A 26,827-nucleotide genomic window follows, 5' to 3' on the forward strand; every position below is an offset into this window, starting at 1 on the left:
ACCTTTTCGGGTTGAAGAGCTAGAAACCCAATGCAAACAAGAAGAAGAAGAGCCCTTCTGTAAGCCAAAACCGCCATGCTTCTGAAGCTATCTGTGTTTGATAAGATACTGAGGAGTAGTGTTTGTTATGGTTTCAATCCCTGTGAGAAGAAGGCAAGGGAATGTCTTTTATGGGATTTGGAGGACTAAGGGCATAAAGCACAAAGGGAGGCCCCTCAGAAGAAGGGCAGGCAGAACATTTGGGGAATATTTGGATTCACCACAATCATAAGCAGCCTGCCACAGAAGCAATATATAAGGCTGTTTTAGAAGACTCTGACAGGCTTGAATCAAAAGTTAAGTTGGAACACTATCCTTGGGAAGCCAAGTATCTTTCTCTCTATCATTTGCCTTGCTCTTTTTTACCAAACCAAAGACCAGTTTTGTGCCTCTTGAATGCTTTTCCAACATGCCACCTCATCTACCCAATGCTTATGTGTAGAGTTCTTATGGGCTCCTCATCTCTTCAAATCTTCAGTCGAGCCGCCTGATCACGTGGATGATCACCAACATCACAAAAGAACAAAATTCTCTGTATTTTAGGAGAAAATTTTGGGTAGAGACATCTTATCACGTCATCTGTAAGACACCTCTCACACAAAAGTATAGAATGGTTCCACCTGACCCACATTGATCCATCCGTGTCTAAATGCTTTAATAAAACAATCACATCGAAATTTCTATTGTATTTTGATCTCATCTGGTCCCATATCCCACCCTGCCTAAAAATCTTAAACACACCTCACCAATACAGCAGCCAGTTCCATATTTAGATATATTTAGATAACTAATGCAGCAAAAAAACCAACCATAAGTAGAAATGTTGGAGTAATGGTAGGGACTAGAAATCCATCCACCAAAAAGCCAAAAACAAATAACCAAATAAACCAACCAATAGCAAAGCTTGATGCACCAACCACTTGCTTTAAGCTAACAACTTGCTTTAGAATTCCAAGCTCTTCCCTCCATGCACCAAGAAATCCCAGTCTTGGTGTCTTGTGCTGAATGGAGGTCCTTTATGCTTTTTCTTTACCCTCTCTTTAAATCGCTTATCTATGAAAACCATCTTCATTTCTCGTTGTAGGCGTGGGTTAAGTCAGCTAATCAAAGCAGTGTTTTCTATCCTTTAAAACCCAGTTTGAATTTCCTTTTTTTCGAAGATTTGAATAGTTAAGAATATTAGTTCGAACTGGAAATGGAAAGAACAATATTGAAAAGGAGTCTCCGTTCGAGTACAAAATCGATGAGGAGGTGGACTGGTCATGGTCCAAGCAGGACATGAGCTTTGAGAGCTGTATTAAAGTAAAAGAATTTGAATGGAACGTTTGCTTTCCACAATCATCCTTCACCATCACATTTTACTTTTAACAACTACAACGGAAGATGACATGGTTTTCTTGAACAATCACACTTCAAGAAAGCAACGGTGTGTGATGCATCTAAAAGCTTGAAATCCCAAATCATCATATTCCAACCAGATTGGCTTCGACTAGAGCCTTTCCTCCCTTGGTGCCGAGACCAAAGCGAACTAGCCGTTGGCGCAGTCGGGTTATATAACAGCAGGATACCGATACGCAATGCAAGTAAAGTTCATGTTTGGCCCAAAGAACGCATCCAAAGATGGCTGCAACTACAATCAGTAACACACCTCTTTCAACAGCAGTATACCGTGCAGCATAACTGCCGCGGTGATAACAAAGATTATGTACAAAACACGGGAAATAGATTAGGAAGGAAAGTAGTGAGCTTGTACATAGTATGTAAAATAATTCGACTACAGATACACAACAGTCAGAAAGCTAAAGCCTTCTGATTTTCCTCTTTAACGCTTGTTTATGCTACAGAAACAACACGCTCATATTTCCAGTTCCAGCGTAATCCTCTTCACCGAAATAGAACATTGCCATAGTTGAAGAACACCAAATCATTGAATTGGCTCCTGATGGGGAGTCACTGCAGGTCCTGGAGCTATTGTGAACTGCAAGCCCCTGCGTTGCCCTGCCTGCAGCATAAATGCAACCTCAGTTGCTGCAAGTGCTGCTGCTTCCTGGAACAACAGTAACATATAAACAAATTAGCATGTAATTAAAAGAACATGTTAAAATTTGCATTCACGACCAGAAAGCTTCTTTGTCCGGAGACATGATTCCTGCTTTCTTTTTGTGCAGTGGGAAGCATGCCAAAGCCCGTTCAAGCTTCGTTATGTAACCAATCTAAGAAACAATATCTCATCTCACCAAGGATATATAAAAAAAATGATTATTCTTGGGTTTCTCAAAGACAGCAGAGGGCAGAACTTACCTGTCTTTGCCTTCGACGTTGTAATATGCTGATGGCCCAAGCCATAATGTAGCACGGGAGAAGAAAACCAGCAGCCCGGAGCATGAAAAGCTGTTAACATTTGATCATTTAGTTAGATAGTGCAACGATCTGGAATGATATAAGACACATTCAAAATACTTATGCCACTTACAGAAAAAAAAGTGGATGCATCATCATCATCCCCGTCACCATTGGGGAGGGTCAATGCATGCCTCAAGAGGAGAAGAGCCATTAACTGCCGAGAAACAAGAGAGGAGACCAATACAAATTAAATTAAATTCTCTTATTCAACTGAGAGTAGAGCACGTGCTGCGGTTTAAACTGTGAATGTGCATAGCAACAAGTTGCAGGGCCCAGAACAGAACCTGCAACTAGTTACACTAGTTCAGAATGACCATAGAGAAAAGGTGCACTAAGAAAATATAAAAGTTAAAGATTAGGGATATTTTTTATAGCTGACAAAAGCTTCAGCTAGGTTATCCTCATCGTCTGATAAGATCCACAAAATAAAATCAGAAAGAAAATGCGACGACAATATTTCATTCCAACATGGGCTACTATAAAGAACCACACATCATTAATGGCGACAACTATGGCTTACAATTAGAGCAACAGAGCGGCAAAAGGCTGCTCCACTAGCATTTGTGTCAGAATACTCATCATATTCGGCCTCTAGTAAGTGACGTTCAGCCGCTGCCATTGCTAATAGTCGAGGATCACGCAAATCCAAAGGGGTACCAGAGATTGTCCAACCATCACTGTCAGACGGATCCAAGAAGCAAAACAACAAATCCAAACAGATACGAGTCTTAGATAAAGCTGTATGTTGTATTGACCTCAAGAAAATGGTAATGCAGAGAGACAGGCAAAGCTAAAGTGCCCAAGATATAAAAACAAGCAAAGTCCTCATCACATCTAGCCAAATGCTAATTTGCAAAAACGAAAGATAAAACGGAATAAAAAATCCTTACAACATGAACAAGGTTGCAAAGTATATGTAAATTCTAAACTTGCCTGATGTCAATTGTGGTATCTTCAGACTGAGGAGGAGGTGGTGGGGCAGTATAATCAGGTTGGTATGACTACATCAGAGAAACTTTTCGTAAAAACCCACTCAATGACTTGCAACTCATGAATGGAAAAAATTCATAATAACCAATTTTAATGACCAAGAGGTTACCAGCAAATGCTCACATGACTTTAATATATTACACAGATGCATCATCGTGGTTTATTGATAAAAACCAAATATCTTCTCATAATACAACATCATATTTCATCCTTTCCAGAAAAGAAAAGGCAAGACTATTGACTAAGATAGCTTCAAACTAAGTGAAGTTGCTTACTTATATGAACATAAGCAACATCCCTGAAAAGTATAAATCTCGAACATAGAACTGAACGGAACAGATTCTCTACTTAAAATCATAAAAAATTACAATTGCAGATGGTAAGGATTCTAGAAATTTACCTGATGACAAATTTCACAAATTATATCTCCCTTCTCATTGCACCATCGCTGGACACATTTCCTATGAGCGAACTGAATGGAGAAACGAAAGAAAGAAATCACTGGCATTGGTTATCAACATATAATATTAGTCTAAGAAGTCACTGAAGTTGGTTAACAAACATAAGACAATGAGCATGATTCGGACGTTAAAACAACTAGTTTGCGATAAAAACTTCATATAGAGCTAAGATCTCTCCATATGGTCAAACCATAAACAAAAGGGATCACCAAAACATTTAATGGTAGGGCTTCATGCCACAAACTGATTTGGGCATATAGCTGACACTAACTGCGGTAGAAAAGAATTTCTGGACAGCACTAACAACAATCCAATTTAAACACTCAAGAGTAACCTACTTCAAGTATTTCTCTATCATAAATCTTGACGCATTTAAGTATTTGGGGTCAATGGAATCAAGAGAGTGATTCCCCTCACCCATAGCCCCCCAAAAAAATCCAAAATTCTAGTTTTTAAAAAAGGATATGTATCAATAAATCAACATACTTTTAAGCTACCGCTGCAAGAACAGGGGACCTCCAAATTTTTAACGCTATCTTCTTCCTGGCAAATGCGACATTCAACCGTCTGAATCAGAGGCTCTTCTTCTTCTTCAGCTATAGCCTTCTCCCCGACCCCCTTAACATCAATGGCACAAGTGGGTAGCTCAGCAGATTGGGAGCTTGAACCCTCTACAGAAGATCCTGGGGTCTCACTCCCTTGCAAGCTTTCAGTTTTTGTGAAGCGGTCAACACACAACACCAGGTGATCACCCATTCGCACTCAAATTAAAACTCCTGCATCCACAACACAGAGAGAAACTTCAATCATTTCAATACAATCTCCTTAAGAATACAATAAGATCCACCACATTGAAAGTTAGGTATGTAGAAAATCACGATGATGGGTTCCATTGATCACAGAAAAAAAAAAAAAAAACCTGCATGTGAAGAAATATTTAAGGAATTGGATCTTAAACCACCTTTAAAACAAAAAGGCAGAAAACCAAACGTTAAAGCTTATAACTTTCCCAAACTACCCTGCATTCGAATGCTTTCAGCCGCATGTTCGGATGCTAAGAAGAATATAACATAAAAGGCCAAACAAAAAGCAAAGCAAATCAAAAGAATCTAACATTGTATACTAATAAACCGATACAGCACGATCAGTGCTCCATTGGCCCCATCTAATATTCCAACTATAACCTAGGCAATAAGAAAGCCAAGAAAAAAGAATCACCTGCTTTCTCAGATACCAAACAAGAAGCCCCCCACTTGCCGAATCCCTAACCCACCAAAATCCCCAAACTTCCCAAACCCAATACACTAAATCGCCACTCGAATTTCACAAAACTCACCGATTCGATCCAATCGCCGATGCAAAAAATCACAACCCAGATCGAAATGCAACAACTTTATGATCCCCAACACCGAAAAATGCAAAATCTACAAAAAAAATACACTCTGAAAATTCAGAAAAAGGAACTTACAAGAAATTTAAACAAAGTGGGGGAAAAATGAGAATCGAAATTCGAAAGCACCTCTGACAAGACCCGGAATTTGAGCTGTGGAAACGCTGAGAAATTCCTCTGTTGTGAAAAAGTCTCTGGCTTTTAACCTTTTCCTTTTCCACGAGAGACAAAAAATTAAAATTTAATTTAATTTAATTTCCAAGGCATCAGGTTTGGGTTCGAGGAGCCTGGGGATGGTAACGTCCATCCAAAGCAAGGGTACAATCCTCTGTGGGTTCCGTACCAAATGGAGGGTTTTAGGTAAATCGGTGCCGTTGAGTTAGACAAGATTGTGACTTGGAAGGTCCAGCTGTACTTCGTTCCTTCCCCTGCTGGCGGGTCCGCGGATTTAGCGCTTGTTTTAATAGTAAACGAATAGGACAATGCCATGTCATGAAAGGAAATATAAACGAGTTTTGTTTTGTTTTTTTTTTTTTTTTCTGTTGTTTTCTTTTTTTGTTGGATAATTTTCTTCTTTTAATTTTTTTTGTCAAACTTCTTTTTTAATCATATATTCAATTTTGTTAGGCAGATTATTTTTAAAGTAAAAATAATGAAAATGGCTTGAAAACTTTGAGTTTTAACGATAAGAACAAAATAAAAGGTGTGAATAGTATCAAAATTGACTTCTTATATAGTTTTTCGTTAATGTGAACAGTAACATGAGTTTTTCGTTAAAATTTCATATTTTTAAACCCATATAACAAGTAATCATTTCTAACCTAAAAGGGAATTATTTTTTGCAATATTTTATACAATAACAATTATAAAGTAAGAGAATTGTGGTTGAGTTAGGGCTTGTTTGGATATACTTTTAAAATGTTGAAAACTCTTTTAGAAAAAATGTTTTTGGGTTTCAAAAGCATTTAAAGTGCTTTCTGTAAGAAACACCAATATGTGCTTCTTCCGGGAAGCACTTTAAGTGCTTTTCCAGGATTTACTTGTATTTTTACAAAGAATTAGTTCCAAAAACATTTTCACCAAAAACACTTTCAGTTATTTTAAAAATACATCCAAAAGAGCTCTTAAACTTTCATCATTGTCGGCAATCATGTTGCGGGATTTGTAATTTTTTACATAAATTCATATGGTAGCAGCTAATAATTAGGTGACACGCATAAGTTCTTTCAGCTCAAAATTATGGTATGACCTAAAGCTAGTAATGAGAATAATCAATCTTCCCTTAAACTTGTTGTTACCCAAAAAACAAAAAAAGCATTCATCATTGTGCCTAAGTCTCGAATTAGGATTCCTTCTTCTTTTTAATAAAAATGATAAAGCAATTTTGAATTTTTCATGATGACTTGCGAAATTGAATATTTGAAATACAAGTGGAACCCCATTGATCGGTTCATGTACATATGAGTTGAATTTATGAATATATGAGTTTTTTTTTTTGTTGTTGTAAAGAAATCAGCTAGCAGTTTCGTTAAGATAATCTATTTTTTCAGATGTTAGAAAATTTACAGGTACATTTCAACTTTTTCCGTCCACTATCGTGCCATTCACTAATACCAAAAGTTGAACTCAGAATGTGTTATATAAAATATGAATCTAAAATATATTCTCAATTACTAGGCCACCTCGTGGTGATTAGTGAACATAGGAGTTAACTCTCCTAGAAACACCGGATAACGTCATAACTTGACTTTTTACCTTTGTTGAAACAAGTGTGCAAATTTTTGTGAATACTTAACTCATTTTTGTCATTTCATGTGCCAATAAGATTTTTCTTTGGTCAAAACCAAGAATTCCAATGAAAGATATACCGGAATATTATTTAGAGAATCTTGACACGATATTATTTAGAAAGTTTTGCACAAAAAAAGCTGGTATGAAATTTTAAATAAAATGGAGTCACACTAAACAAACATTAAAAAAAATATCAAACAAGCCTTAGGCTTTTCTTGTTGATGATGGTGACAGTATTGATGATAACGATGATAATTGTTTGGACTCGTTTCAAACTACTTTAAAAACAAAAACATTTTTGCTCATAAGTTTTTATTTCTCTTAGAAATGCTATTGTTACAAACAAATCGGAATTTTTGGTACAAGTTCAAGTTCATCACTTGGAAGTGTTTCTTCATGAAACACCTCACATGTGCTTCTCCAAAATGATATGTGCCTCTCTAAAAAGTAAGAGCACATTTGGAAGTGTTTTTGAAATGATTAAAAATGTTTTTAATGAAAATGTTTTTATACCAATCTTTAGTAACAATGCAAGTGAATCTTCAAAAATCACTTGAAATACTTCATGCAAAAAGCGTATAACTGGTGTTTCTTGCACAAACAGTTCAAGTGCCTTTCAACCCAAAAATATTTTCTTTAAAAATACTTTTAGTCGTTTAAAAGTACTTCAAATGTGTATTTTTTCTAAAAATGCTTTTAGTCGTTTAAAAGTACTTCAAATGTGTCTTAATTCTATGACCTAGAAGAACTTTTTTAGGTTTTAATATGGAGTTACATCTATATGTGAATATTTTCAAATTTCATGGGTGGATCATGATTTTTCACAAAAGAAAAAAAAAAGGAAAAATCATGACCCGGGGGGGGTTACTTGACAGAAGATGTATATTCCACCTCAAAAGAGGAGGTGACTTATGTTATAGAAAAATTAATGAAAATAATTTGAAAATTTTAGGTTTTAATAATAAGAAAAAAATAAAATAAATAATATCATGATTATTTTTTTAATATAAAAATATAATTTTTCATTAAAATGAATATTATTAAGAGTTTTTCGTTAAAGTACCGTACTATATTCTCGTATATAAGCAACATACTATATTCTCATATATAAGCAACATAAAATCCTAGGTTTTGGCTTCACACAGAATCACAATCGCAAAGATGGTAGAGAAACTCGCCGAAACCTCGGAGGCCACCGCCGCTGCTACCGCTGAAGGCGCTAAACACATGGACCTAGAAGCTTCAGAGCCTGCTGCCGCTCAAAATTCCGATGAGATTGAAGCCATTAATGGGGAGGTGGAGGCAAACTCGAAGCGGGTCAGGGACGAGGAGGGGAGTGAAGGAAACGATGCTAAGAAGACGAAGGTGGAGAAGTCGCCGGAGGAAGAACGGTTGGAGGAGAAGTTAGGGGAAGGGGAGAACTCGGGTCGGGTCAGCTTGGGTCCGAAGAGTTTTGGGTCTTCGGTGGAGATGTTCGATTACTTCTACAAATTCCTCCATTACTGGCCTACTGATCTCAATGTCAATAAGGTACCCAAAACAAAGCTATTTGATTATTCTTAATCTTTTCAGCCCTATTTTTCTTTTGCTGAAAGTTAAAGATTGGAACTTTTTGTTAGTGTATAGCAATATAATGTATTATTTATTCAATTTGGTGTTTTGTAATCGAGATTAATTAGGATTTGGGAAATTTAGTTTTGGGTTGTTTGCTTTCCTTCGTTTGGATGATCAACGACTGAGGATTTGGGTATTACATAGTTTTATGAAATAAATTTTAGTTAGGATTCGGCTACATATGCTAATGCGGTATTACAAATAGGTTTTTGTTTTAATCAGTGAATTTGGAGTTGTTACGTTTGATTTATTCAATCTGATTGCTAGAAAGATCGAGGGGAGGGGAAGAAAATAAGAGTGCAAAAGTCACCTGGCTACGGAAAATATTGGTTTCGAGTTGAATGTTATGTTTCGAATTTGAGTGAGTATTATTCATTCATGTGTTTGACGATATAGTTTGTGTGAATGTGAATTCTCTTCGAATTTGGTAGGAAGCTCGATGATGGTAGTTCTTTATTCAAAATTTCAAATTCACTGCCTTGGTCTTTTGCTACATGAAGCTAGAATCTGTTCACATAACTCTGGATTTTAGTTCACAGAGTTGAATTATATTTACACAATGAGGTCAGCTTTAGAATTTTCAACTAAAAAATGATGAATTTTGTAAGATCTGTGTAAAATGGTTGTGATTGTGGCATATAGTGCTTTGATTTTGAGATTGCTTCGCTGCCTTGCATTGTATCTAGGTTTATTGGATGAAGTTTTTTTATTGAAATTCTTGTTATATTGCAGTATGAGCATCTGGTTTTGCTCGACTTGCTTAAGAAGGGTCATGCCGAGCCCGATAAGAAGATTGGTGGAGGGGTCAAGGCATTCCAAGTTCGGATCCATCCGTTGTATAAAAGTAGGTGCTTCTTCCTCATTAGGGAAGATGAAGTTGTTGATGATTTTAGCTTCAGGAAGTGTGTGGATCAGATACTTCCCTTGCCTGAGAACATGAAAGCAAACGCTGATGCGAATAAAGCCTTAGGTGGCAAGGGCGGCAGGGGTGGTGGCAGTGGTGGAAGAGGAGGCTGGCGTGGTCGTGGAAGGGGTAAAGCCGAGAAACTAAACTAAAATATCAAGTTTTCTCCTTGCTGGCGGGCGTTTTGCGTTTAGCAGAGGTTCAAAGTGGAAAATTTTTGGACCGGTTAAATTACCTCCTTTTATTGCACTAAACAGTTGTATTATTCAAATTTTGATTCTTAATGGCTTCTTTCGCCGTTTCTATTGCGATTAATGTACTATGTTTGCACACTAATACAAAAAATTTAGGATCTTAGCTGAAATCATCAACCTTGCTGTAAAAATACACACTTTCGAAAAATGGTGTTTTTGTTATGGTGTAGATGGTGATACCACATTTCTTTATAATGCTTGGTTGAGTTCAAGGACTATTGCCCCTAAACAATTCTTTCCATTAGAGCATTTCAATCGAGATATATAGAAGTCACATTCGGCCATCACCAATCAATGGCATTTGGCCGATATTAGCCTAAATTGAACATATATAATCTCCAATCAAATGGCATCTTGATAAACTTTGTAGCCTCATGAAGGTCCACCATCAACATCAATGCTATCGTCTCCATCTAACCACCTATCGTTAGGTGTAGGGTTTTATTATAAAAAATCTGCATGATAATAGCATTGGAATATCCTATATATAAGTTGGGTTGTATTTTGTCATATGGCGATGTGAGAAGAGAATCTATTCTCCAACATGCTCCTTCACGAGTGACGACACATAGTGTCATAAGTCATTGATCGACCGGTCATATTTCAATCTTTAGTATGTCATTATTCAGCCTTTGCTGTCAGTTTTCGAAGGCTCAGTTGTTCAGTAGCCTTAAGTTGGAGATAGCGCATCTTTCGAAAGCCCAACTTCAAAAAGCGTGTTCAAGTCCAATAAATCGAGCCCATGACATGTCGAAAGAATTATATTTTTTAGGGCTAAAATTGTGACCAGGCACTTACTTTTCCCCATCTTTACATCTTTCCCATTGGAGGAAGACTAAAATATACATTTCTACAATGTAAAATAAGATGTAAATATGGCTTTTACATTCCAAATTTGTATACTTACACCTTAAAAAGTATAAACAAGAAATGTAAAACGCACATCTTTCAATATATTACAACTCCCATTAAAAATGCTTTTACAAATTAAGATCCTATATGGAATCTTTCTTTCACATATTGCTCAACCTTTATTACAGTGGTGGAAATATATTGAACTCTTGCATGACGGCGTGGGTTCAAATCCCGTTGATGACTAATTTAACATCTAATTTAACAAAATTTATCTTTTAACAAAAACAAAAAAATAGCAAGAAGTTTTAACCAAAATGTTAATCAAGTACTCGGTGCTTGTTATTTTGTATTTTTGATGAACCGGAAGAGAGAATTTGAATTCAAATATCCATCAATATTGGGAACAAAAATTACTCATTGTCCATTTTTAACCGCAGAACTATCACCCCTACTCATTGCTACTATAAGACCATCTCCAGTCAAGGAAGATTAAATGTAGCTATTAGTTATGTTTTTAGTCCTCTTAAAATAAATATTTTAAAGACTATTTTAGGGCTAAATTTTTCCATCTCCATTCATCTATGGCTATATTTTTTCCTTTCAAATTTTATTACTTTTTGGGTCAAATTTAGTTTGCCATGGGACTACATGTTGCCCATCTTGAAGCCAAACTTAGCCTGATTCTTGCTACTTTGTAATTAGTAATATGATATAGTAGTGTTTCTTTTTACTTGTAAGTGAGAGGTCTTAGGTTCGATTCTCACCAATGAAGAATTTGAACAACATTATTGATTGCCCACTATGAGGCTAAACCCACTCCATTCTCCTTAGATAATATAATTTGTTTAAAATAAAAAAAATAAAAAATAAAAAACTTAGCCTGATTCATTTAGCCGTTTGGTTTGAGACTGGTTTTGTAAAATTTAAAGCTGGGCTCATTCGGATGTGCTTTTAAAATTACTGAAAACACTTTTAGAGAAAATATTTTTTTTTGTTCCAAAAGCACTTAAAGTGATTTATGGAAGAAGTACATAACTTATGCTTCTTCCAGGAAGCACATAACTTGTGTTTCTTCCAAGAAGCACTTTATGTGTTTTTCCAGAATTTACTTGCATTTTTACTAAGAATTGATTAAACAATTTCACCAAAAGCGCTTTCAGTCATTTCAAAAATACATCCAAACGAGCTCACATATAGCGTATGACCCTTGACAAGAGATGGCCTAACTCTTCTATGTTCTAATTGGCCACCACTCATATGCAATAATAAAAAAAATGAAAAGGTCACATAGTACTGCAGTCTAGTAGTATTCTTCTTTACTTGTACCTGAGAGGTCTCAGGTTCGATTATTGCCAAATGCGAGTTTGAACCATATTATTGCTAGCCAATTGTGAGGTTAAGCTTACTCCCCCCTAGATAATATCATTTGTAACAAAAAAAAATGAAAAAGTACTTCTTAATTAATCAAACTATTCCTAACTGATGACAGAAAATAAATTCTACATGATATAGTATCTCCCTTCTCTTCCCACTAATCATAACTTCATAATTTAATGAATAAGCCATTAATTTGTAAATGATTATTGATACGTTACATGCATCCATATTAAAACCCAATCCACAGTGTAGTGTAATTAATCTGAGCAAAGTTATTTTTTACAATTTGAAAAATGAACAAAAAACCACAAAAAAATTATAGAGCATAATCTTATTTTTCAAAATTAAAATGGATAGGGTGAATCAATTTAATGCCATATAATATTCGTTCACGAAGGAAAATAATATGAGACTTCTATAAAAATTTTGTTGATTTCAACCTGTATATCCAGTATCCACAATACTTTTTTCTTTTTAGAAAAAATTAGGTTCTCATCCTTTCTTTTGCTACTCCATTGATTAAAATCTTATTTCTTTTCAATTTTTTATCAAGGTCCTTGGGTATTAATAACATCATTAATTATTTCAATAATAAAATATTTTTTATGTCTAAATATATTCATTTAATGTTAAAAATGTTACAGTTAGTATATTTATATTTATGACTAAATTTTTTATCATATATTTTTAGTTTTAGTTTGTACCCATTTTTAATTTGTAATTCTTTTTTAACTTGTACCAATTTTCTTTTCGGTTTTAATTTGTACCCATATATTAATTTCTTTTTGTGCCCATATTTTTTAAAGTTTATTTGTATTTGTACCCATATTTTTTTTGTATTTGTACTTTTTATTTTGCAAAATGTACCCATGCTAATTATATGTACCCATTCATGTAAAACTTTTTAATCTTAAAATATACTCATTCTTAAATATAGCAATTTGTTATATGTAAAATGTACCCTTTTTTTATATAAAATCTATTCAATTTTTTTCCAATCCATTTTAAACTTATATGGGTACATTCTTTTTTCCTTGATTTTAAAATGTATCCATGTCAAGTTTAATTGAAGAAATTTACTAATATTATTAAGCCTAATATCTTTCTTTTTTTGTGATTTTGAAGAATGTACCCATGTTTTGATACAATAATTTTTTGGGTTAATTTTGATGAATGTGCCCATGTTTATACACACACACACACACAAACACAATAGTATATTTATATTTTAATATTTTTAATCCCACAAATTATGGTTTTTTTATATTTAAAATCTCATTTATATAAACAACTAAAATTTCTAATTTTTAATTTAAAAAATATAGTAACGTACATAGAAATAAATTTTTACATTAATTTCAGGGACCTTGATAAAAAATTAAAAACCAACAAGATTTCAATCATAAAATATTCATAACTAAGGACCGCATCCAAAGTTTTTTTTAATTTTATTATGCTTATATATCCTTCAACTTGTACAGATGAAAGGGTGATGATCCTGAAAATTATTAGGATATTGAAAAATAATTTGATCCGAATGACGAAGGAGAGACGTAATAATTCCAAAAGGTGAACAAACGTGACCGGAAATGATAATCATAAACATATAGATACGGCTACTGCTGCCCAGATTATGGTTCCAAGATTACTAACTTCAAGCAAATATGTAGGTAGCTTCTGTAGAAGTAAAATCGATGACACGTGGCAATCATGCAGCACACTTCTATGTCCTTAAGTAATTATATTGCAGCCAAACAAATTACAAAGCAAAGAATGATTTCAGTTGAGTAGAGTATGGTTAAGTAGCAAAATCAAGAAAGAAATTAAGAGAAAAAGGAAGAATAATCAAATTAATTAACTGGTGTGGTGGTGGGAGGTGTGGCGGCGCACGTTCATGTAGGCTAATGATCATCACGAAGCCCTCTTAATAATCAATTAAAAGAAATAATTATGTGTTTAGGAGGATCCATTAATACATCTTGTAACTCTCGCTAGGTAATAATTAGGCACGCACAGTGAACAATGAATGAATAACACTCCTAAACACTCCATATTCATGCATGGGATTTTTATCCATGCGATATATATACCCACTACTCGTCTCTTCTCCTTCCTCATCCTCCTGTACATTCTCTCTCTCTCTCTCTCTCTCTCTCTCTCTCTCTCTCTCTCTCTCTCTCTCTCTCTCTCTCATCAAATGGCTAGTCATTCACCAATGGGTTGGCTGGCCAAGTACGACGTCGTCAAGGATCGTGGTGAAGACCCATTTTTCTTCCCACATCAACCTACATTTCCCTCTGTTCATGATTTCCGGTGTGTGAATATTATGGACTTTTGCATACACACACACACACATATATATATTTCATCGTGTTTTACTTTTAAGTGTTTTTTTTATTTTTTTTAATTTCTTGTGGATGTTAATTATTTTAGGGGGTATGCATGCGATTGGCAATTTGATTTGCCAATAGTACAAGATCATAGATTTCCTGATCATCCTCTTCCTTCACTCGAGAGCTGTGTGAATATTGATCCTATTTACTCCTCACTTGACATTCTACCAATCCGAACTGTATTGCAAGGTGTGTTTTCAGTATTACGGTTAGTACTTTTGACGTCTTTGATATACGGTTGAAGTTAATCTAATGAATAAAAAATTAAGCAGATGATGAAATTTTCTTCGGAAATGGAAACGCGTTGTTTGGAGTTAATTCTAATGATTTATGTGGTGGGTTAACTGAGATTAATCACAATCATCATCAGCAATTTCAACAACAGCAGCAACCTCCATTGCTTCTGACTTGCAAGAACGATGAAAATGGAATTACGGACATGAACGATTCGAGGGAAGCGAGGGATAAGGCGATTAGTGAGAGGCCACACTCTTCTAAAAGACATAGATCATCAAGCTCTTCCCTCTCTTCCTCCAAAATGTTGTCAAGACAGACCATTTCCCAGTACTTCTACATGCCAATCACTCAGGCTGCCAAGGAACTCAACGTAGGGCTAACTCTTCTGAAGAAAAGGTGTCGAGAGTTGGGCATTCGTCGTTGGCCTCATCGGAAGTTGACCAGCCTTCAAACCCTAATCCGAAACATTCAGGTCAATAGGCGTTACATATTTGTACGTGTTCGTGTCTGATTCGAAAAAAAATGAATGTGTAGCGATTATATCGTTTTTATGCATGCAGGAGTTAGGAAAGGAAGGAGAGGAGGGCGAAGAGAAGCTTCGAAACGCGATCGTGTTGCTGGAGATGGAGAAGAAGCTGCTGGAGGAAGCTCCTGATATGCAGCTTGAGGACAATACGAAGCGTCTAAGGCAGGCATGCTTCAAAGCAAATTACAAGAAGAGGAAGATCATGGGGACGAAGGTTATGGAAAAATCACAATCATCTTTTAGTTGCAGCAACAGTCAGTATCCAACAAGTTCGATGGATGCTAACGAGGAAGACGAAGAAATCAAGTCTCTATTGTCTGACTCTTTTTCCTCGAATAACAATGCATGCATCACTCTATTTTAAATTTTAATCAGTTGGATTTTCTTTTTAATTTATTTTTAATTTATTTTTCATGTTTTTTTTATATTTTAATTTATTTTTATTTTTATAATTTTCCTCATCAGACTTCATGTTTTTCGATTTTAATTTTAGTGATATATTATGAGTGTTTAACTTCATGAGCAATGGGGCTCTGAATTGAATACAGTTGATCCAAATCCAAATCCAAATTTATGTTATATTCTGTTTTAATACTTAATTTGCACAAAAGGGAAAATTCGACTTTAGCACAAGTTATTTAATTTTGAATTTCTTCCTCAATAAATTGACTGAGATAATGGCATTTTTACATCATGCTATACGAAAATTTTAATGGCATTTATACTATAAAATGTAAATACATGTGTGGGTCTCACAATAAAATCCACAAGCATCAACGATTAGAAATTAGTGATGCAAGTTACTTCCAATGCTCTTGCAAAGTTGGTCGAACAGGACATATGGTCAAGTGATTACGCGAAATATTGTCTCATTCGCGATACAAACACTTATACTTGGCACCTTGTATTGCGTTTGAAAGAATAATTTGAAGTGTCTCAAGCTTATAGAAGCATTTTCTGAAGGAAAAATTCTTCTTGAGGAAGCATTTTCAAGAATTTGGCAAAAGCTTTTTAATAAAATGTTTAACTTGTTTATAATAAGGGTTTAACGTGTTTATAATAAAAACATTTAGCTCTGGCCGGAAGTATATGCCCAGATTGACGAGCTCTTCCTTCGCGCTGCGGCGAATAAAAATGCTTATGTGTTTATAAGGTTCTTGTCCCTCGCCGTCGCTCTTTCCCCATGAAAAAACATCACATATTCCCGCCAATTCTTCGACCAAATACCAAAGCCGACGGCTTTTGACTACAACAAAATGATAAGAGCTTACTCCAAGAGCGACTCGCCGGCGGAGGGGTTTTATCTGTTCAGATATTTGCGGCGGCGCGGCCTTTTAGCTGGCTCTATGGCGTCGTCTTTCGTCATCAAGTCTTGCATTAGAGTTTCGTCGTTGGTGGGTGGGATTTAGGTGCATGCTAGGATTTTGAGAGATGGGCATCGATCAGATAGTCTTTTGCTCACGGCATTGATGGGCTTGTATTCGACTTGTGGTAAGCATGATGAAGCGTGTAAAGTGTTTGATAAATGCTGAAGAGAGATACTGTGGCCTTGGGTTTGTTTGAGATTATGCAGAGTGAGGTTCATAGGTGTGAGCCTGATGACGTTACGTGTTTACTTGTGCTCCAAGCGTGTGCCAGCTTGAACGCGTTGGAGTTTGGCAAACGGGTTCATAAGTACATCGAAGAACATGGTTATGGTGGTGCTTCAAATTTGTATGACTCTCTTGTATTGATGTATTCACGGTGTTGGAGTTTGGATAAGGCGTATGGGGTGTTTGAGGGAATGCAATATAAGAATGTGGTTTTGTGGAGTGCGATGATTTCTGGGTTGGCGGTGAATGGTTATGGTAGAGAAGCTATTGAAGCGTTTGGAGAGATGCAGAAAATGGGTGTTTTACCTGATGATCAGACTTTTACTGGGTCTTTGTGCTTGCAGCCATTGCGGTTTGGTTGATGAAAGGATGATGATTTTCGATCGTATGAGCAAAGAGTTTGGGGTAGTGCCTAATATCCATCACTATGGGCGCATGTTTGATCTTTTGGGTCGTGCTGGTCGACTTGATCAGGCCTATCAGCTCATAACATCGATGAACATGAAACCAGATCCGACAATATGGAGGACCTTACTTGGGGCTTGCAGAATTCACGGCAATAATTCCCTTGCGGAACGAGTGGTAGGCAATTTGATTGAACTCAAGGCTCAAGAGGCAGGGGATTATGTCCTGTTGATGAATATTTTCTCTTCAGCTGGAACCTGGGAGAAGCTAACAGAAATGAGGAAGTTTATGAAGGAAAAAGCAATTCAAACTACACCGGGATGTAGCACGCTTGAACTAAAGGAGTAGCACACGAGTTTGTTGTCGATGATGTTTCACATCCGCGGAAGGATGAATGAAATCTACAAAACGCTGCGTGAGATTAATAGCCAGTTGAAGATTGCTGGTTACGTTGCAGATGTAACATCTGAATTGCACAACTTGGGAGCAGAAGACAAGGGGCTCATCCCCTCTTACCACAGCGAGACATGGGCTATTGCTTTCGGTGTCCTGTCAACTACTCCCGGCACGCCAATCAGAGTGGCCAAGAATCTTCGCATTTGTGTTGATTGCCACAATTTTGCAATGGCTCTCTCAGGGGTTTACAACAGAGAGGTAATCATCAGAGACCGCACCCGGTTTCATCATTTCCGAGAGGGACGCTGCTCCTGCAATGGCTATTGATAGGAAAACTGAAGATTTACAGAAGATGAGCATTAGGGAACAATTTTCTGCATTTGTGAACAATTTTCTACTGATTCAAATATCGAACATAAGAAAGCATGTAGAAGAGGAAAACAAGCATTGCAATTGAAAAGTATGAATTCACTTTCTTCGAATTTATTTTCGCATCAGAAGCTAGCCCTTGCATACACGCAAGATAGAAATACATGATATTCCTAAAAACTCATGATCGACCAGCCAAGTTATATCAAAACTGTCACTACAAGTTTCCGCCCGCAAGAGAAGGCTTATATTCTTCAATCTACAACAATAGAAGCAACTCTGTATTTCTTCCGAAAATAGCTTCAACATAGAACACTGAAAGGATACCGACTTCATTCTACAAAACTGAAAGTACTGATGCATTGCTAAATCTGCTAAAAAATATCTGTAAAGCATTCATTAGAATGAGGTAATAGAAGCTTCTGATAATAGCGACCTAAGCAGTCACGGTCTGCTTGTTGGCAAAAGCAATACCCTTCTCAATGCTGGCTTTCAGTTCCGGCTTGAGTGCTTCCAACGCCTTTTGCTCATATTCTGTCAAACCTTGGAGGTCAGACGGTATGAAAGCTTCAATTCCATTCCTTCCAAGCTTAACCCTTGATGCAAAGAATGGAAGCTCGGTCAGATCAGACGCTACATATGAGCACTCATAGACATCCCCATCTCCGTCCAGTGCACGCAGAGATGACTCAACAAATCGAGCTGCTGCATATGCCATTGACAATGTCGCGGACCCAGCACCTGCCTTTGCCTCTACAACCTCGGTTCCAGCATTTTGGATCCTAACAGTTAGCTGCTCAACTTCTTCGTCAGTGAGGCTAACAGAGGGGTTTGTCCTGGATAGCAGGGGTAGAATAGTTATCCCAGCATGTCCTCCGACAACTGGGACATCAACATCAATCAGTTTCAGATTCTTCTTCTGAGCAACAAATGTGTTCGCCCTCACAACATCCAAGGTAGAAACACCAAAGAGCTTCTTTGGGTTATAAACACCCTTCTGCTTCAGAACTTCGGCAGCAATTGGCACCGTGGAGTTCACCGGATTACTGATAATATGAATGAATGCATCAGGGCAGTTATCTGCCACAGCCTCGATCAAGTTCTTCACAATGCCGGCATTGATGTTGAAGAGGTCATCGCGGGTCATACCGGGCTTTCTTGGAACACCGGCAGGAATGACCACCACATCCACACCTTTCAAGGAATTGGGCAACTCGGCAGCTCCGGTGAAATCAAGAACTTCAGAAGGAGTGTTGCAGTGACTCAAGTCAGCAGCAACACCCTTGACATTAGCAATATCGTAAAGATGCAGGGAGGAGACCAAAGGCGACATCTTGATCAGAAGAGCCAATGGCTGACCGATCCCACCGGCAGCTCCAAGAACAGCTACTTTATACGAGGCCTGGGGCTGGAACTGAGACTGAACCACCAGCGCTTCCTTGTGGGCTTTTCGAGCGAAAGAAGCTCGAAGAGCCGATGCAGTTTCTTTGCCGGAGAACGAGGTCTCGGTTTCACAATTGAAAGATGGGGTTGCCTTGAGCCCATTGAAAGAGCTCTTGAGAGGGTTTTGGGAGTTGAACCTCAAAGCACAAGGCTTTGACTGCTGAAACGCCGCCGCTTTGTGGCCGAGGGAACAATTAGTTCCGACGGAAAAGGCAGCTGCTGATGTTGCTGCCATCTCTCACGCTCTGTAGCACGCAGAAATCCAAATCGAACTCAAAAACTTGAATTCAAAACACATAAAAAGCATAAAAATTTGACATCCGAATTCCGTTGAAATGCAACCCAATTCACCAAATGAAAAGATAGATTCTGGGTTATGTCTAAAACAATAAAAAATAAAAAATAAAAGATTTCAATCCATTGCTCAGATTCAGAAGCAAAAGAAGTGAAGAACTACACAGCTGGGAAAACTCCAAAAAAACCCATTAGATCTGAAACTATTGCTCATAGATCCGTGAGTGTACGAAATAAACAAAAAAACAAATTAAATCTTCAGAAACAGAGTTGAAAAGTTCATACCTTGAGGAAGATGAACGCCAACAACCAGAGAGCCACGGAGACGCGAAATGGCAAAAGGAGGGATTTAGAGAGAGAATACAAGAGGAGAGAGAGTGGGTTTTTGGACCTTTTGGGGGTTTTGGCTTATTGAGTTCGTGAGAAGCTCCGCCAATGGGCCTCGGATGAATCCACGTTCCACACCATTTTTTCCAATTTTTTATTTGTGTTTGACTATACAGTGGGCCAGTGCACAGCGACTCTCTCCTTTTTTGTTCGCTTCATCCTGCCGTTAATCTCTGATTCCTTCCAAGTTCCAACGGATGCGATTATTAGAATAAAATAGGAAATACTCAACCAACCTTCGTTGGCGAAAATTAGCTCTTTGCCACAAGTAGAAGGATCATTTATACTCCAACCGTCACTATGGCGGTAATTCAAACCATTAACATATTTTTACGTGTAGAATTTTCAACACAGGACAACGTATTATTAGTTTAAGATACTATTACAATGATATTTTGAAGGAGAAATTTTACAACGATTCTAAAACAATGACGGACATAGAAATTTATATATGCTAGATCTCATTACACAAACTTGGAATTTCCACTCAAATCTGTTGAATTCAAAGAGTTCATTCCTCGTTACATGAGGAAAAACAAAAAATTACACAAACAACAAGGCTTCCTCCTTTCATACAGTAATTTTCTCCATCTCCCTCCTGAGTGCATTAGCCCTAACCAAGCTCCCAATGGTATTCACAGCCAACTTCAAATCCTCCCACGGATTCCCCGGCACCACCCTCTTGTACAAGTAGCTATCGAACGTCATCTTCTGCACGTACTCATCCGCACACATCTCCACGAACGCTTCCCTCGCGGGGTTCGACCTATAGAACACCTTCTGCAACACATCCAACACCTTGTAAGTAGGCCAATAGGTCTTGTCCCACTTCTCCAAGTACGTCCTCAAGTCCGCCTCATTCACCATCCTCTTCCCATTCTCCGACCCCTCAACTATCGCCTCGGCACACATCCTGCCACTCTTTGCTGCAAAGTAGATGCCTTCACCAGAACACTTTGTTACGTACCCTGCTGCATCACCAACGAGTGCTACTCTGCCCGCCAACCTTCGTGGCCGGGGGTGTTCTGGAATTGGATGCGCCTCCACCCGGAGAATTTTGCCGCCTAGAATCTTGTCCTTGGCTCTGTTTCTTGTTGCTAGTTGGAATTTCTTGATGTCTCCTTTGTGTGTCACAGTGCCGGTACCAACTGCTACATGGTCACATTTCGGGAACACCCACCCGTAAAAGTCTGGTGAGACATCATCGCCGACATACATCTCAGCGAGGTTTTCATAGTACACCATCTTGTCGTCGGGGATTTTGATTCTCTCCTGAAAAGGCCGAAACCAAGAATTTAATAAGAACGAACCAAACATTGAACCAAATCAACATCTAATGCTACTCCATGAACTTTGAATTTGGTAATCATTTAACAACATACACATGAGCATGGTCATAAAATTCGAGAAAATTTCAGGTTTCAAAGCGGTTCAAGTGTTATTAGCACAAAATTTCCTATGGTAGCCACATTTTCACGACATTGAACCAAATCATAAGAACGAACCAAACATTGAACCAAATCAACATCTAATTTTACTCCATAAACTTTGAATTTGGTAATCATTTAACAACATACACAAGAGCACGTTCATAAAATTCGAGAAAATTTCAGGTTTCAAAGCGGATGGCGTGTTATTAGCACAAAAATTTCTATGGTAGCCACCTTTTCACGACTGATGACCAATGCATACCTGAAAACTATATCTCAATTTCGAGTAATTCATTGATAATTCTCTTACAGTTCATCAAAATTACTGACATAATGTTAATTAACAACTTCAAATCACATGCACTGAGCCTAGTTCATTGACAAAACACCAAATTCTGCAAATTGATCGTGATTTCAAACACAAAGCACAACAATTGACTGCAAATAATTAATTAAGTAGCAATTTTCAACGCAGATGTGAGTTAGACCAGTTTGTCGGGCCCATTGCACTAGTTTGAGTTCCCCTTCGACCGAATTCGAGATTAGAGTAGTTTAGAATATCGTAATTTCCTAAAAGGAGAAAAAACAAAGCAAGTACATAATTAATTACCTGGAAGGCAATAGCATACTCATAATCACCAGCATCAATGCTCTTAGCCACTCTGGAATTCGCCCCATCAGCTCCAATCACCGCATCAACCTCCATCGTCTTCTTCACGCCGGCGCCGCCGGCCTTCCCGTCGTACTCCGTGTAATGCAGGACGTACGGCGCCTCCCCATCTCCCGGCTTATCCATCTTCAAAAACAACCCATTTATCACCGTCGCGCCGTTCTCACTCGCCCTGTTCCTCAGGTACTGGTCCAGCACCTCCCGCCTCACCATCCCAATGTACTCGTGCGGCTTCAGGGTCTGCCCGATGTCCACCGCCACGTTCGACGGAGATATCATCTTCATCTTGGTGACGCGGCGGTCGATGATGTCTAGCGGGAGGTCGAACTCGCCCACCATGCAGAGCGGGATGGCCCCGCCGCAGGGCTTGCAGTTGTCCATCTTCCGCTCGATGAGGAATGTCTCGACGCCGCCCTTGGCTAGAGTTTCTGCGGCCGCACCGCCGGCGGGTCCGCCGCCTATGACGGCGACGCGGAGGTTTCGACCAGTGACTTTTGGGCTGGTCTTGGCGGCTTTGACTTGGAGGGTTCGGCGGTTTGAGGAGTTCGGAGAAATGGGTTTTGCTTGCATTGTGAAATGGGTTTTCTCCGCGGCGGTTTGGCGGAGGCCGATGAAGGATTTCAGGGCGATGGAGGTCATTTTCTTGGTCGGAGCAGCTGTAGCAGAGGAGGTGGAGAGGAGGGTGAGAGTGGCAAGAGTGTGATTTACTTTCTTATTTTTATGTATTTGGGGGATACGGTTTGGGATATAAGTGGGGGAAGTGGCCGTTGGATTGGGGGAATGGAGGGCTGAGATTTTTTGTGGATAATGAGTTGGATTTTTTGGATTTTGACAGATTTAGGGAGGGGATGACAGAATGCCACGCCGTCTACTTTTGAAGAGGATTTGTCTGGTTGTGTAGATTCTGGCAGACAAGTCAGATATCTTTCACATGCAGCCAATGGTGGATTGCCACGTCAGTAAACTGGGACCTCTATGTGTGGCACTAATTTTTCGGTGCAATAAATATTACATGTTATGACGGGCACTGTGTACAACGCCCGTTGAGCTGATTTTTCGGTGCAATAAATATTACATAGTTTGACGGCCACTGTGTACACCGCCCGGAAACGCATTTACCGACGTATGATTGACCGGCGATTACTAGCGACACGTTCGTTGGAAGATGTCTAAAGTGTCAAATCATCGTCATTAAGTTTTAATAGACTCCTAACTCAAAATGAAGAAAATGAAAGTGTCATCAATAAGAAATTAATATGTTAATTCAAATCATCAATAATCACGTTATATTATTTAAATAAATGATCTCTCTAATATTATTTTTTCGCAAAATATGTTTCCAACTTCTCGAAAGTGACTTGGCAAATATCTTCTTTAAATTGTTCCTCTAAAGGCTAAAGCATCTAAGTGGGATCATAATATTAATTAGACGTGCCGTTATGTTTTGGAACAAACGATATTATTTATATTAAGAGAGAGGAAGTGGGCTTAAGCTCACAACAAGCTAGCAATAATGTAGTTTAAATTCTCATTTGAGAATAATTAAACCTAAAATCTCACTTACAAATGAAGATAAATACTACTAGATGTGCCATTATGTTTTGTTAAATAATTTATATGAAATATCAACATAATTCAATATTTAATCAACTAAATAATATTGTAAAAGTCAAGTATTCTTGTAGTGGTTGTTGAGTCAAAGGAAAATTAAAGGGAAAATATTTGGTAAATGTTTTCACCAAGCTGGTTCCCTTGCGCAAAGTTAGAAATCTTGGTAAAGAACCACTACAAAGTGGTCTAGTGGTTATGGACGAATTTCAAGTTCGTGTTCCACATGGTACGTTCTAAGTTCGACTAATGCGGTTAGAGAGAGGTTGAAATACCTTTATGAGTCTTCCCGGCTCCCGAAAAGGTGGACTGACGTGACAAAACCATCTGCACGAAATGCACGCTGCGCTGCTTCTATTTGTCTAGATGTGATCCAAGCGGGTTCAAGCGCTTGAAAAGCATATCTACCGAAGCAAATACGATTACTAGGGCTGGGTTCGATTCCCAGCGGTTCGGTTTTTACCCAAAACCGAAACTGAACCGAAATTTCGGTTCGGTTTGGTTCGGTTCAATTTTTTTCGGTTTGGTTTCGGTTTTTTTTTTTTCTCTCAAAAAAATAAAAAAAATTGGAAATATAAAAGTTCACATTCAAAGAAAAGATATGCCAAAGTTGCTCCACGGTCCACCAACTTCGGGAAAGAACATGTTTACAACAACAAAACCGTGATGAGAATCCAAGTATTCCAATTTCCAAAGTCCAAACTTAAATAAACATCAAAGTTTAAGTCTTTAAAAAGTCCAAATTTAAAATAAACATCACACAACCTTCAAGGTTTCATCACTTCATGTCTTGCACAAATAAAATCTTCCAAGTCCTCAAGCTCAAGCTTAACGCTTAGGCAGCCTAGGAGGCAACATATCACCTTTATTTGAGCTTCCACTTGTCATTTCTACATACAAATAAAAAAAGAAACAACATAATGTAAAGCAAGCATGCAACTTAGCATCTAATTAAAATAGTCTAACAAAACCAAATGCAATAAGTAAATTTACCTTTCTCAACTTCTTCACAAAACTCAATCTCTTCAATGGTTGGCTCATGACGCAATGCTACATGAATTGACCTAAGCCAATTTTGTGTACATATCAAAGCCTCCACCATTTTTGGACTCAAAGAACTACGATATGAATAAATTATTCTTCCACTTGTGCCAAAGGAGGATTCCGAAGCAATGGTTGATACAGGAATAGCTAAAATCTCTTTTGCAACTTGTGCCAAAATAGGATACTTAGAAAGCCCATTCACCCTCCACCGATTCAATATATCAAAGTTTGCCTCTTCTTCCCCTTCATTAGGATCCGAAAGATACCTATCCAAATCATTGTGCACAATACGAGCTCTCTTTGCTTTCTCATTTCACTTTTCTCTTCAACTTTCTTTCAATCTCTGTCATGCTTGATAAAGGATCTCCACTTGTAGTTGTCGATTAAGAACTACCACCACTACTTGCACTTTGTTGGGTATCAAAAGATGACTCTTCATGAATCTTGTAAAGATCAAACAACAAATCTTTCACCGCATTGGTTGCAATTTCAACTTTTTCCTTGTCCTCCTCGTCCTCGCCATATAGTATCTCATAATAATCAACCACATTCTCCAATTTATGGCGAGGATCAAGCACAAGTGCAATAAAAACATATTGATTCATATCCTCAATTGAACCCCAATATTTGTCATATTTTTCTTGCATCAACATGGAGATCATAGACAAGAATTCATTGTCTTTGTTTTCAAGGATGAGACTTTTGATCTTAAACAAATCACCAAAAGTAGTATGAATTGTTGGAGTATTAGAACAACACACTTTTAAAGTGACTTCATAGAAATGTCTCAGAAAGGATGCAAATATTCCCGCCTCACTCCAATCATGAGTCGAAAGTGGCCCCTTCCTTATATTATCATGATTTTCTCTAGTAAAGTAAGGAAGGTAATGACCATCATCTACTTTCAACGTATCAAAAGCCATATTGAACTTCAAAGCCGATTCCAACATTAAAAATGTGGAATTCCACCTAGTAGGGACATCTAAAATCACAAGCCCCTTGCTTTCTATGCTCACTTTCTCAACACACCTTTTAAAACTCTCCAACCTTTGAGGGGAAGATCTTACATACCTAAACGCATTACGAATGCTTTGTATGGCGGTATTCAACATCTTTATCCTATCATTCACCACCAAATTAAGGATATGAGCAACACACCTCATGTGCAAATATTTTCCATCATGCAAAAGTGCATTAGGAATCCCTCACCCACATATTCGATGCACCAAATCCCTTAAGCCGGAATCATTTGCCGAAGCATTGTCAACCGTAATAATTAACACCTTTTCTATGCCCCATTCCACCAAACACTCATCCAAAAGTTGAGCAATGTGTTTGTACCATACTTGACCAATCCCAAAACTACTGAGCACCGGTCAACGTTATACCGTCAAGGACCCAGAAGAGTTTCCCTACAACCAGGAGGCAAATCACAATGCGACACTTTCGATATCAGAAACCAATCATAGCACGACACGTGTCAACATCAGAAAGCCAATCACAACACGACACGTGTCAATGTCAGAATGAAACTAGAAACTCTCTTCTATAAAGAGAGATCATTCTCTCACAATATTTCATAATGTCATTTGTACTAAATCATTCACTAGTACTCATTAAAGGAGAGCTTGAACTTATGTACTTGTGTAAACCATTCACAATTAATGCGAACTCATCTACTCCGTAGACGTAGCCAATCTGGGTGAACCACGTACATCTTATGTTTGCTTCCATATCCTTATCCATTTACATACTTATCCACACTAGTGACTGGAGCAATCTCAGCAGTCAGCAGAGCCCGAGAAAGAGGAGGCACCAGAGGGTGATTATTCGGAGCATCAATACTAGGCAGAACCCCAGAAGGAGAAGACATCGAAGGTTGATCATTTGGAACTTCATTACGCGGTACAGCCCCAGAAGACGAAGGCAATAAATGCCTATGGAACAAACCCACA

At 37.9% G+C, this 26,827-nt stretch overlaps 6 protein-coding genes and 1 pseudogene across 10 annotated transcripts; 3 read left to right on the plus strand and 4 right to left on the minus strand.

Moving 5' to 3' along the window:
• Positions 1–1,670: 1,670 nt before the first annotated feature.
• Positions 1,671–5,598, minus strand: LOC103455354 (uncharacterized). Of its 5 annotated transcripts, none has more exons than XM_008394938.4 (9): positions 5,413–5,552; positions 5,230–5,317; positions 4,380–4,669; positions 3,833–3,904; positions 3,376–3,443; positions 2,963–3,119; positions 2,513–2,596; positions 2,341–2,430; positions 1,671–2,086 (listed from the first exon to the last, which is right to left on the minus strand). In XM_008394938.4, exons 3-9 carry the CDS (start codon positions 4,647–4,649, stop codon positions 1,964–1,966), a joined length of 864 nt encoding a protein of 287 aa, XP_008393160.2. In that variant the 5' UTR covers positions 4,650–4,669; positions 5,230–5,317; positions 5,413–5,552; the 3' UTR covers positions 1,671–1,963. The 5 variants fall into 5 exon arrangements, with proteins under 5 accessions (XP_008393160.2, XP_017178022.2, XP_008393162.2 ...); XM_017322533.3 differs by having other exon boundaries at positions 5,112–5,317; positions 5,413–5,544; XM_008394940.4 differs by lacking the exon at positions 5,230–5,317 and having other exon boundaries at positions 5,413–5,598.
• Positions 5,599–8,186: 2,588 nt separating this feature from the next.
• LOC103455355 (protein EMBRYO DEFECTIVE 514-like) lies at positions 8,187–9,956 on the plus strand. Its single transcript, XM_008394942.4, has 2 exons — positions 8,187–8,604; positions 9,421–9,956. The coding sequence occupies exons 1-2, from the start codon at positions 8,236–8,238 to the stop codon at positions 9,742–9,744; spliced, it is 693 nt and encodes a 230-aa protein (XP_008393164.2). The 5' UTR covers positions 8,187–8,235; the 3' UTR covers positions 9,745–9,956.
• A 4,337-nt stretch (positions 9,957–14,293) lies between these two features.
• Positions 14,294–15,598, plus strand: LOC103424593 (protein RKD2-like). The gene is made up of 4 exons (XM_070811847.1): positions 14,294–14,391; positions 14,512–14,660; positions 14,744–15,180; positions 15,269–15,598. Exons 1-4 carry the CDS (start codon positions 14,294–14,296, stop codon positions 15,596–15,598), a joined length of 1,014 nt encoding a protein of 337 aa, XP_070667948.1.
• Positions 15,599–16,294: 696 nt separating this feature from the next.
• On the plus strand, positions 16,295–18,104 carry LOC139187498 (pentatricopeptide repeat-containing protein At3g47530-like; annotated as a pseudogene).
• Positions 18,075–20,304, minus strand: LOC103424543 (malate dehydrogenase, chloroplastic-like). The gene is made up of 2 exons (XM_008362624.4): positions 20,019–20,304; positions 18,075–19,684 (listed from the first exon to the last, which is right to left on the minus strand). The coding sequence occupies exon 2, from the start codon at positions 19,672–19,674 to the stop codon at positions 18,433–18,435; it is 1,242 nt and encodes a 413-aa protein (XP_008360846.2). The 5' UTR covers positions 19,675–19,684; positions 20,019–20,304; the 3' UTR covers positions 18,075–18,432.
• Positions 20,305–20,462: 158 nt separating this feature from the next.
• LOC103424544 (geranylgeranyl diphosphate reductase, chloroplastic-like) lies at positions 20,463–23,068 on the minus strand. Its single transcript, XM_008362625.4, has 2 exons — positions 22,161–23,068; positions 20,463–21,392 (listed from the first exon to the last, which is right to left on the minus strand). The coding sequence occupies exons 1-2, from the start codon at positions 22,857–22,859 to the stop codon at positions 20,691–20,693; spliced, it is 1,401 nt and encodes a 466-aa protein (XP_008360847.2). The 5' UTR covers positions 22,860–23,068; the 3' UTR covers positions 20,463–20,690.
• Positions 23,069–25,255: 2,187 nt separating this feature from the next.
• On the minus strand, positions 25,256–25,984 carry LOC139191271 (zinc finger BED domain-containing protein RICESLEEPER 2-like). The gene has a single exon (XM_070811848.1). It carries the CDS (start codon positions 25,982–25,984, stop codon positions 25,256–25,258), a length of 729 nt encoding a protein of 242 aa, XP_070667949.1.
• Between the last annotated feature and the right edge of the window lie 843 nt (positions 25,985–26,827).

This window comes from Malus domestica, chromosome 14 (genome assembly GCF_042453785.1).
Source record: "Malus domestica chromosome 14, GDT2T_hap1".
Lineage (NCBI taxonomy): Eukaryota > Viridiplantae > Streptophyta > Magnoliopsida > Rosales > Rosaceae > Malus > Malus domestica.